The sequence below is a fragment of the Stigmatopora argus genome, chromosome 12 (genome assembly GCF_051989625.1).
Source record: "Stigmatopora argus isolate UIUO_Sarg chromosome 12, RoL_Sarg_1.0, whole genome shotgun sequence".
NCBI classification, from domain to species: Eukaryota; Metazoa; Chordata; class Actinopteri; order Syngnathiformes; family Syngnathidae; genus Stigmatopora; species Stigmatopora argus.
The window spans coordinates 6,597,830-6,610,287 of record NC_135398.1 but is presented as its reverse complement, the minus strand read 5'-3'; the positions used below and the strand labels follow the sequence as shown (position 1 = coordinate 6,610,287).

The window sequence follows — 12,458 nt, the reverse complement described above, 5'->3', positions numbered from 1 at the left end:
GTGGAATCACGCAACCGTTAGTTAGGCTTCAGTCAGGGAAAGACGCGAGGAGACAAGAAGAGAGTCATGAAAGGGGGTTGGGAGGATGGATGGAAGGATGGACGGATGGAGGGGATGCCACGCCGTTGCAAACTCCTTCACATTTTTCGACACGAGTGGGGGACGGGGGCGTGTCTTGTCTCCATTTGCATGCTATTTGCACTCATTCATGTTCATGGAGGGAGTTTTTTTACTCAATGGCGGGAAGGGTTACAATTTCATGGGACCGTTAAAGGATGCTCTTGTAGTTTTGGGAAGTCAACCGTGAGCACTTTGGGCTATTGGCTATTACTTCAATTCTGGAGTTGGAAATTATTTTGTATACCGTATTTTCACGACTGTAAGGCGCACATAAAAGTCTTAAATTTTCTCCAAAATAGACAGGGCGCCTTATAATCCAGTGCGCTTTATATATGGACAAAAAACTAAAATTGTTATCACGATAAAATAAAATAAATCAGTCGATAGGGTACACCATCCTCTACACCTCTCTCAACTACGGCAAGCAGCCCCCGACTCTACTATTTTTCCTGTAGAAAAAGTACTGCGCAGTGACTGCTGGGATATATAGTTCTTTTGTCAATACACCCAATGGATTGTGGCCTAGCGATCGGCATCAACACAGCTTTACAAAGCAACTTCGATGGATTTGTGGGTGATGATGACGTGAGTACATTGTAAAATGGCTAAATAAAGTACAACCCAACTCAGTTTTGCTTCCGTTGCCTTTTTAAAAACGTGTTTTTAGCGTGTGGGCGTAGCGCGTATGTTTAAGTTAGTGTATGTTTTGCCATGCCTGGCTGCGTCTATAAAAACGGTGCGTCCTTTGTGTGTGTAAAATATAGAAAGAGCACTCGTTATTGACATTGTGGCTAAAAATACGATGCGCCGTATAGTCGTGAAAATACGGTATATATATGTACAATCAGTAATTTTCTAAACCATTTATCCTCAGAAGGGGGGCACTGGAGCCTTTCCCAGCTGACTTCGGGCACCAGGCGGGGGACACCTGGAATTGGTGGTCAGCCAATCATAGGGCTCGAGGAGATGAACAACCATTCACGCGCACACTCATACCTCAGGGCAATTCAGAGTGTTCAACCAGCCTACCATGCATGTTTTTGGAATCAGGGAGGAAACTGGAGTACCCGACGAAAAGCCACGCAAGTCTGGGGAGAACATGCAAACTCCACGCAGTGAGGGCCCACCTGGGATCCAATTAAGTCAAAGTCAAATAGACTAAAGAGATTTTTGGGGGAGAATGTTGAAGCCCAAACCTTCCCAAGTTCCTCAACAACCCACATTTGTGGTAGTTACCTTGTTGGAGGCCATCTCGCTGACCGAGTGTCGTGTTTTCAGGGTCTCCAGTTGTTCCAGACACCAGTCCAGCTCGTCCAGAGTCTCTATGGCTAGCTGCTGGTGCGGTTCCTCTGTAGCGGCACCACATAAAATAAAATTAAAAAAAACACAATTCTTCCAGAATATTTCCATTTAATGTATATTTGGGAAACGGACCTGCTAGACTGGCGTTGCACATGGACGGCGGGTTGCTGCCAAACGATCGGGTCCTGCGGACACGAATCATCCTTTTAGTTCACAAGATATCGATCGCTCGCGCGTTTGTATGTAGAGGAAACACCGACTTGCTGGTGGGCCGATCTTGCTGGCCAGTTATGACGGCAAAGTTGGTCCGGACGGTCCTCAGGCTGGCCAGCACCTGCCAAATCAGTCAGCGGCATTTTGTTTTGAATTTATTGTCATTCAGAACCGGAGAATGTCATGTTTGGGGGACGCTGAGGACTGACCTGTGCAAATGGTGTGACAATCATGTCTTCTGTGTGTCTAAATGAGAGGACAGAGCAATACAAATAAGATGATTGAATACAAGAGATGCCATTTGTTCTGACTGGGAGGGCTGACAGTGAACGATCATGTTTCAGTGCCTTTGACGGCGATAAATGTCCGAGTCAAAATGAATTGGACGTCCATTGCCCTCAATGGCACTGAATTAGTTAAATATTGAGATGCACAATTCCGGATTTGGATCGCTGTCAAAGGCAGCCAATGATTGAAGAAAGTCGGGTCATGTAACAAAAAATTGTATACCGTTTGCCGTCAACAGACATTGTACGAATCTTAGTGAGAATGGTGTCAAGAGTTTCTTAAAATTGGCAAAATGTTATTCGAATAATGGGGTTGTTTAGAACACAGGGTGACACAGAAAAATGTACTCACTCTTAAAATTGCTTTTACAAAATATACAGTGGACCGCCAGCTATTGATAAGAGCAGAAAGACGTGAATTGGAAATGCAGTTTTGAAAGAGTTAATAAAGTACCAGTAAAAATAAAAAAAATTACAGGAAAAAAAAATATATAAATAATTTTTCATCTATAAATCCACATACCACTATAGCCACTAAAATTATTGTTGCCCGAAAGATGAAAGAGAGAGAAAAGTAAATTGAACCCTAAAAAACATTTTTGGAAAACCACCAATAAAATGTCACTAAATATTATCCTAAACATTAAAAGATCTATCATGGGCGGAAAAGTTTTACTTTTTTAATTAAAGAAAAATTACATTTTAAAAATAAAACATATACATCTATATGAGAAGAGCACTAATAATTCTGCTAAGCATTTTCCATGTTTTTATCCCAAAAAGGTTTGGATATTAAACTTTAGGAAAAAGTTGGGATTTTTTATCCTATAAAAATGATTTTAAAAATTAAACGTTTTACATGCGTTGATTTGCCTCCAAAAACTAAACATTACCAAGTATTTAAAAAAAATAAAATTAAAATCAACAAATTGTCAAACCCGCTCTTTCCTAAGCACCTATATAAATGGTGGTCCATTGTATTTAATTCTTTTTCTGGTGCCTCTTTACACAGAAATAAAGTTCAATTAAAGGAATTAGCATGACAAAAAAAAACTCGAGTACATTTTTCTGATGACACGTAGTCATAACCACAACATCATGCACTGTAACAAAACAAGGTGAACATAAGAAGAGGATGCAATATAAACAATACATGGCTCCATGCACACTTCAAATAAAAAGTAACGGTGTTTAGGTGATCCAAAGGGGTCAAAGGTGAATTCAACTGTATTTAGTTAAGGTTTAGGGAAGGAAGCTGTTGAACAGTGGGGAGAAGGCTTCAACCAAATCGCTGATTTTGTCTGATTTGAATCACGTTGCTCTCACCGAGATGACAACCAGTTGACCTCCCAGTGCTTCAAGCTCTCTTCCCTTCAAAAACAGACAGCCGTGAGGAGTTGAACAGCTTTGTTTGTCCTGCACGTTGACTTCATCAAATATAAGCCGAAACTCATTGGCTGCCATTCACGGCGTCCGCTCCATTTTGATCGGGAGGGTCGGCAGCATCAATGGCAGCCAATGAGGAGGCAAATTGTCAAATATGTCTCATGGTAGCCTAATTTACGACAGAATTGATTAGCAGGCTTGTAACCTAATTGAAGTCTATATCAAATAATTCATCGACAACTGATTATAAATCAGCAGATTTTGAGTGGATTGTTTCCAAAAATTCTCCTTTTAAATTTTTACTTTGGTTTATTTTTGCACATGTTTCAATAATATAAGGGGGAAATTGTAAATATTTTCTCTAACTATTTGAATTGACTTTATGTCTATTTTAAAAAGAGGAAAAATCTGGAAATATATTTTATTGAGTCAGTTGACTTTTAACACTTTCACTGCCATTGACAATGATAGACGTCCAATCACCTGGCCCTTTACAATCTTTCGGCTGTGCATTTAAAGGCGTCCAATCTATTTGAATTTGGAGATTGGCAGCAAACCATTCACTGATAACCTTCCCACTTCAAATGGATTGGACATCCATCGCTGTCAAATGGCACCCAATCCCCATTTTTTTTGTTAAAAAATAGAAATATTCTCCTCTTAATATGTTGAAATTGTATTTTTCTTCAAAAAAAAAAAGGAAAACAAACGCAAAAATAAATGCCCCACACGTTTCGGCCTAGTGTCGATCTAAACGAATAAATAAATAACGCGAGTACATTTAGACAAGCAGTAAATTTAGATTGGCATTATTTCTATTGAATCTGGTGGTTAAACGACAACAAGAATCGGGATGATGACAGAAGACAGAACTTACAGGTCACCTCCCGTGGAGGCATTTTTCGTCGGACCTTTGGGCGACAGGTCAAAATCCGAGTCGGATCGGTAGAGGAAGGATTCCCTCCGCTGGCTGTGGGGGAAGTTGGCTTGCAGGACCAGACCCCCAGAACTCGGACTGGTTTGAGCGTCAAGGGGACTGCGCCCCACCGACAATCCATTCTCCACATCAAAGCTGCGGACAAAAAAAAAAAAGAGACGACATTTTCATGACTTGCTTCACATCGCCGGACGATTATTTTGCAAAGAGTGGGACAAAAAAGTGGCGATCTCAATACCCAACATTTGTGGAAAGCAAAGCCATTTCCAGGAACAATAAACCAAAAAATAGATGCAAAACACCCAAATTAAAATATCACCATTTTTCATCACTTTTACTTGTAAAACAGGAAAATGCAGAAGGAAGCTAAACTATTCCAAGCGGCACAATAAAAACCCCACATTGGAAAATGTTGGCTATCCAAAGTGTTGTTGATGCCTTCGCGGACACAAAAAAGGCTGCCAACCTCCCACTTTGAATAGTTTGGACATCCACTCGTAAAAAAAAAAAAAAAAAAAAACATACCTACAGCAAAAGAATGATTAAACGCCTATCATCGGGGTGTAGAACTATTATTTTTTTTAGGACTCCCCGATACCAATGAGGCCATTCTAGCGGCATATCAGTATCAATACTAGTGTGGGTGCAACAATATTCATAAGTCGTATTAGTGCATTAAAAAGGGCTCAAAAGGTACGGATGATCTATTTTTACATTTTAGTACCCCGCAAATCCATTCCAATCTTTACATTATTTCTTGTTCTTTTCTCCACACCCTCCTCTCCTCATCTCCCCCTGCCTCCCCCTTCCTCCCCCATACAGTGCAGTCAGTGTGTTTGTAGCAGTCACATGAACGGAGGGGAGGGGGCTGCTGTTATGTAATAGTCAGTAACAGACCAGCGTCTTGTCCTCATGCAGCATCCGATTGGGTGGAGAAGGGAGGATGGCAAGAAGAGCATTTTATTTCTTTTCTTTTTTTTTGCACACTGCAGTTGCTCCAACTCGTGAATGGAAGAAATCAGCGTCGTGTGTTTAGGAATGAATGATGATGAATGAATGATGAATTCAACCGTAAAAGACATCAACATGCATATGGGGGATTTTGCACTTGCTTCAATTGTCAGCTCACTCTGTCTTTATGACTCCTGGTCTATGCTAGTTTGACTTCACATTTATTGTTCAGTGCCATTGACAGCAGGGCTGAATAAAAGTGACATTTTGGGGGGGATTGCAATGTTTTTGCAATGTACGTATATTGCGATATTAGGTGGCGCGTAGTCAGGTGTTCATTAAATCCGCCTCACAGTTCTGAGATGGATGGTTCAGACCTTCTTCTGTTGAGTTTGCCTGTTCTCCGGGCCTGTGTGGGTTTTCTGCGGGCACTCACAACACAAGGAGACACACATGGTTGTGTCTCCTTGTGTTGTGCAATTAGCGGATGTCCCCCGCCCGTAGTTAGCTGAGCTCTAGCACCCCCAAGGCACTTGGGAGGAGAAACGGAAGGGAAAATGAATGGATAAAATCCCTTATTAAAAATGTAAGACTTTTCACCATACCGTTTAATCCAGGCTAAATAAATGAATAGATGGTCATCCATGTGATGAAGAGTCGATATAATAGTTAGTTCCCTTCTGCACTTCTGCTTTTTGACACTAGAGACCCTGTAATTGTTTAGACAAGGTGTTACACATCAGCCCTTGCGGCTGACAGCATGTCTGTGGATTGGGATGTCAGCAGGATGGCTGTGGAAAAAAAAATGAAAATAGTCGTAGAGGAGCCCATAAAGAAGGTCCTCGACTCCCCTTTACTGGGTGTCATATTGGATCAGGAGGAAGCCCCTCACCCCCCACCCTCCCGCTTGAAAACGTGGCTATTTTTAGACTCTCGTCTCTGACATGAACTCGCCGTTTCTGCACGCAGATCTGATGACGTTTACGTATTTGGAGGTCTCCGCTTTGTTTTGTTACGTTTCACACCTTCCACATCGTCGACTTTGCTTTACGTAGGTTGTGTTTTGAAAATGCAATTTTGGGAGATCATTTTCGGAAAATTTGAATGGATGTTTAAAAAAAAATCATCACATAATCACGAAATGCTTTTTTGTGTCTCTCTACATGTGCTTTTTAAAAATAATTTCATCCAATAATCCCACAATGCATTTTTTTGTGTCTCTCTGTGTTCTAATTTGATGTTTATTTTTAAAAAATAATTTCATCCCATACTGCTGCAATGCATAGTTTGTCTCTCTCTGTGTTTTTTTTAAGTTGCAGTAAAGTAAAATGATAAAAATCATATTTGTCCCCCCTTTTTTAATGAGTGCAATTCAATGTTTCTATACAACAGCCTTTCTTTTGGTATTGTAATAATTCACTGACATTTGATTTCATTCCACAAGGCAATTTGTACTTGATATCTGAGGAAATGGAGTTACGAGCTTGGTTACGATATCACTGTAATATGATTTAGGGGCTTCATCTATAGATAGCCACACTCCAGTTTTTCTATTTTTCTATTTGTGCCCCCGCAAATGCGAGCCCCCTGTCTATTCCTGTATTCGCCCGCCGTAAAATCCTTTCTATTTTGGTTCCCGCATCACGCTTCTGTCTCCGAGCAGCTAAATTTAGCATCCCCTCGCATGAGGGAATAGACCGAGAAAGGAATCGTCGGAGCTAAAAATAGGATTTCAGGTAGCGTACACTGAGCCCCCTCCTGCCTCTGCACCACGGGTTGGACTACCCCCAAGCCCCAACCGCTCGTTCATGCATATTTATGGCGAGGTTTCTATTTGAAGCGCGAGCGGAGCTAAAATTAGACCGCAGATCAAAACATCGCCCACGACTTTCCCTCGCGATGCCTTCACTTGCAGTATCTTTTTTTCATTTTTGCTCGTCCTCACTTGCTTTGAGCTTTGCAGTTCAACACAGGAAAAAAAACCACAAACTAGTGGTTTTTAATTCATGGGTTGCCATTGACAGCGCTAGATGTCTAATCTATTCTGACAAAGAGGGGCAAAAGGTTCATTCGTATTGGTCAACGCAAACTACGACGACCCTGCTCGCGCAAGAATCATCAGCCCTGAGACATGGTTGTATTTGCTCAATCAGACCGCACAGGCAACAATAAGTCTGGGATCGATACATGTAATTGATAAATCGGGCCCTGAAGATCCTTGCTTATATGTTAGAATATTTCTACCAAATGTCATTGTCATCTGTCATATTCTGACCATTTTGTTGCAGTAATATTGCAGATATCCGAATGAAAACCTATTTTTTTAAACAAAACTGCATATCTAAAAATGACATTGTTGATAGAATTGTTTGTATTTTGCTTGTTTTGAACTTTTTTTTTTTTTAAATCGATATCAATACAAATTGATTAATTTCACAACTAAAATATGAACAATTAAGTCACAACTATGTGTCTCTGCATCAGTAAAATATGGAAAATTCAGAGTTTGAAAAATATTGCAAATAAATTAAATACTGAACGTGAAATCCAACACAAGTTGCATATTAGAAGTCGGTCATTAGATAATACAACAAACACTATTTCTATCAGTTTATATTTCAAAATAATACAATACTATTAAATGTTTTCCCCTTTTATGAACTACATAAGTCAACAAGAGCAGGAATGCGATTGTGTTTTAATAAATTTAAGTGCTTTGATAGGATTAAACGGTCAAAATTAAAAAAAAAACATTTAACATCCATTGTGCTTCAATTTACACACGATAAATATATCAACACATGGATTCAGTGTGCTTAAAAGGTCAACGTATCGCGGACTACTCTATGTTATCTAGACAAAATAAAATGTCTCCCATTGAAACAATGTGTCCCAAATGTGAGTCCATTGTTCGTGTCTCACACCGCCCACCTTTTCACTCCTTTCCATCTCGCTCTAAAAATACCACCAATAATAAATGCTGAAAATACCAACCAAGACTGAATTGCTTCAAAATAAATCTTGGTGAGTGTGTGTACGTGTTAGGGGGAGTTGTGTGTGTGTATGTGTGTATTAGTGGGAGTTATGCGGGGCTGTTGCATCTGTTCTAGTAAATGACGCTAGATGACGGAGTAGCTGTTGGCTACTCAATCACAAAAATACAGGGTCCCTCTACTGGCCAGATGAGACACTGCAACGTACAAATACTAGATAGTGAGTCAAAAAACATTTAATATCACGGAATAATTGCAGGTGTCTAATCGCCAGCTTTGGCACGGATACTCAATCATCATTCAAAATTGTTGTAGCAACACATCCTTCCCAAAAACAAAACAAGTGTAAAAGGGAGAGCTGCGTGGCGGCGATGGCGTGATGGATGGCACCCTGTCAGCGGCGCCGATATCGGACACCCGGCCTGCGTCATGGCCTCCCGCGCCAACGTTGCTTCAATCTGGGGGTCGTTAAAGTACGGGAGCGAACGGGCCAGTTGGAGCCACGCCGGAGGCCGGACAATACTCATGTTTACGTGGAGCGAGCGCATCATTCTTGACTAGAATGTCAGCATTTTTGACATTTTTTTTAAAGATGTCAAGTGGTGATTTATGCACCAAACTTTTGCATCTGGGTTCCAAGGTTTTAAGGTTGCTTGGAATCTTACTTAGAGAAATTTGTTTGCATGGAGTTTTCTTTTCTTGGGGGAGTATTCGACGTTTGTCTTTCATCCTAAAAAATATGTTAGGGTTCATTTAAGGCTCTCAATGTATTTTTAAATGAAATAATTTCATACATTTCAATGTATTCTTCTAATACAGTTCCTTTAACGGTTGCATTTGCATGTAAACATAGCCTTTTAAACAAAATGTAAAAAAATAGATCTCTATTAAAATAAAGTACCATCATTTTTTGCATACCTATTTATATTTAGTCAATTTAAAATAGATATAAAATACAAAATGTCATTTTCTTGAATAGAATTTGTTCATTCCTAAAGTATGATTAGATTTTCTCATACTTAAATGACGTTTCCTACTTTGCAGTAAAAAAGCTTTTTATTCGTTTACTATTGAAATAACTACCACACGTTGTAACAACATATTTACTTCTACCCTATTTTCACGACTATAAGGCGCACTTAAGTCTTAAATTTTCTCCGAAATAGCCTTAAATTCGCCTTATAATCCAGTGTGCTTAATATATGGAAAAAATTGAAACATGTCATTCGTTGCGGGTGCGCCTTATAATGCGGTGCGCCTTATAGTCGTGAAAATACTCTATATTATATTCTAATATTCTAATTTTTGACTATAATGACCAGGCCAATTTTATAAATACATAAATAAATACATTTGAGCTAAGTTCGACCCCCATCGTATGGGGAATAACTACGGTTGCATGGAAGTCCTGTTTTTTGTCAGATTTTAATTTAAATTAATTTGTTATTTGCAGGCCACTATGCAATAACCCACCCATAAAAGCGAGCCAAACATTAGGAACAGAGTTAAAAGTTTCCATTTGTGGCGTTGCCTCGTGTCCTTTTGTGACCGTGTGCGCACTGTGGCTAAAATATTGCTTATTCTAAGCATAATTATTCAGCGGAACAGATTGCTGGAGAACATGAGAAAAGCAGCTTGATGTTCAGGTGCCCTTTTCTCCTTAACAAACTCGTTCAATAAAACAGGAGCGAAACAAAATCCTTGCTGGCTGATGTCTCACCCTGCTACAAAAACAGGGCCAAGCGACCGACTCATGTTTAAATGAGAATTTTTTTATTTTTTTTTGGACATGTATACCCATTGTTCGGGAAGAGGGTGTAGACCCCTTTTAAAATGAATGTACGCTGCCACCTCACTGACCTTTTTCTTCTGATCATTGCTGATAATACAGGACGTGCATAAAATAGAGAACTTTGTGCATAGCCACTACAGTGTTTTCAGTATTCAAAACTTAATAGGATTCCAATAAGATTTTTTTCCTATGGCGTCCCCCGAACTTGATCCGGGATGGTTGGCGTAACTGAAACTTGAATCAACAAATATAATGACGCGCAAATTTGAAGTAAGCAAGAAAAAGTCAACAAAGTTCTCTTTGAATGCTGTGATCAATTTGCATGTTTTCCCAAGCAGGTAATGGGATAATGACGCACGCACATAAAATGAGCAGCTGGCCCGCAAATGAAACAAGCGTGAATAAGGTGGCGTGTGTACAATGATTATTCGACAAGGACGGCTGTAATCAGGTCCAGCTTTAGATCTTTTCTTTGGAAAACAACAACGTGCACTCCTGCTCCACTCCCATAGACTTTTTCTGTGGAAAGACCGATTGTGGTCGAATCCACTTCAATTGTAAGTCAGTGAGATCAGATTGCTGGTGACAAAACAAGTTTATGTTTCTTATGTGTACAAAAGAAGTCAAATTAGCTGTTAAAGAGCAGTTTGATATTTTTTTGTTGTTCACAAGTTTCACAAGGAGTTTTTACATTGACAACAAAATAAATGATCACCACTCACAACACTCAAACAAAGGAAACACCTAAAAAAGGTCACTGCTTTTATGATATTTTAACCCTTTGACTTAAAGCACATTTTTGCAGAAATGAAATGGCAGGCCTAAATAGCGAAAAATGCACTGGATGACCACAAAAAAAAACTTTTGAAGTTAGCGCCATGCTCCCTAAGAAACAAACACTAATGTTTGGAGTCCGTTAGGGAATGCCAATATCCCTCCGCAAAACAGCTGTTCGAATGTAAACAAAAGACGAGTACGGACCGACATTTTACTGGACTCTTCCGGCGTTTAAAAAAGTTTCATTTTTCAAGGAAAAAATAGTCATAATAAATATATGAATTATCTCAGAAAGCTAATATTGGATATATTTGGATGGGAAATGGTCTCCTCAACATCAGAAAAGTACGGAAAAAAAGGAAATAGAAGCTCCGTACTATAAAATGCAATTTTTCTGAAGCATAAATCCTCCCCGCATCGAGCAGCCAAACGGATTCAATAAATGAACTCATTGGCCGCCATTGACGGTGTTGAATATATTGTAGGTGCTGGTTTGGAACCCAGGCAAAATGTTCTTGGTTTCACACGTGTATGAAATGAGATCATTGGCTCAAAGGCAAAATGTCTTTCTGAGTCATTACCCTCGACGTCCAATACGCAACGGCAGACTTGGAACGGTCTGGCAAGGAAGCCAGCAGAATGAGACAAGTGAGAGGAGATGACTTGGAAGGGAAGTGAGACACAGGGAGCGGTAAGGAGAAGAGGTTGAGAAAAGTTCAAGGCTTCACCACAGCGCAGAATGACGAGTTACCTGAAAGTGCCTGATTAGAAATTATATTTTCTGCATGGCAGTTCGTGGAAACATCTCTCAACCAGAGTCAACTTTCATTACATTTGAATCGACTGCAAAAACAACTCACCAAATCAACAAGTGTTAAAACTGTTCTACTGCTCGCCGTTAATGCATTCGTGAGTGGGTCGAAGCTTTTCACACAATGTCAAAGTCTCCATATGCTTGCAATATATAAAATAAAAATCCAAATTATTCCCCAATGATCTCTCACCTCAGAAAGCTTCTCGTCAAGGTTGTCAATCTTTTGTTTGCCAACCCACCATTGTGAACATTCCCCAAATATTTACAGATTTCAGCTGCTAAATTCAAAACAACAACCAGCAAAGTGGTGACGTCAATTTCCCGCAAATGATAAGGACTATTCATGAGCTATCCTAACAAAATATTGAACTGAACCGTTAAACGAATTATGGGGTGCAGAATCAAAAACAACAACAAGCATGGTTGGGCTACAGCACAATACAGGCTGAAGGATGTGATGAAAAGCAGACATGCCTCCAACTATGAAAACTCATCACCTATAGCAACAATAAATCTGCAAGAAAACCAAAAAAAATATTGAGTTCCAAGTGTGGATGGATTTAAGCCCACACTACGTAGCTAAGAAGTTTCAAGATTATCGGTTCACGAATGGAGAAGGACTTCGAAGACCACAAGAACAAGAACAACTACTCAAATATAGTTAAAAAACAACAACAACATAACAGAGTAACATTCCATTGCTTCTTCCTTTCATATTTCATTGGATGTCAATAAGTCATTTTTTAAGTAAAACACCATATGTCAAGTACAGGTCATTTTCATTTTTTTTGACGAAAACATGGATCCTTCTGTTCAAAAATCTGACCTTCTAGAGCAAAAACTAACAGCAATTTTGGATTCCGCACCCAAAAATGACATGAAAAAA

General features: G+C 39.6%; 1 protein-coding gene across 4 annotated transcripts in view; it reads right to left on the bottom strand.

The window, feature by feature from the left end:
* LOC144085631 (3',5'-cyclic-AMP phosphodiesterase 4C-like) overlaps positions 1-12,458 on the bottom strand; it is a 38,948-nt gene that overhangs the window by 5,544 nt on the left and 20,946 nt on the right. For 3 of the 4 annotated variants that reach the window (XM_077615100.1, XM_077615102.1, XM_077615103.1), the window contains 6 exons: positions 4,186-4,380; positions 3,249-3,293; positions 1,845-1,881; positions 1,683-1,756; positions 1,555-1,607; positions 1,357-1,469 (listed from right to left, as the gene is read on the bottom strand). In XM_077615100.1, the coding sequence (XP_077471226.1) occupies positions 1,357-1,469; positions 1,555-1,607; positions 1,683-1,756; positions 1,845-1,881; positions 3,249-3,293; positions 4,186-4,380 (517 nt within the window). The remainder of the gene's footprint in view (positions 1-1,356; positions 1,470-1,554; positions 1,608-1,682; positions 1,757-1,844; positions 1,882-3,248; positions 3,294-4,185; positions 4,381-12,458) is intronic. The other variant, XM_077615101.1, reaches the window with a different exon arrangement.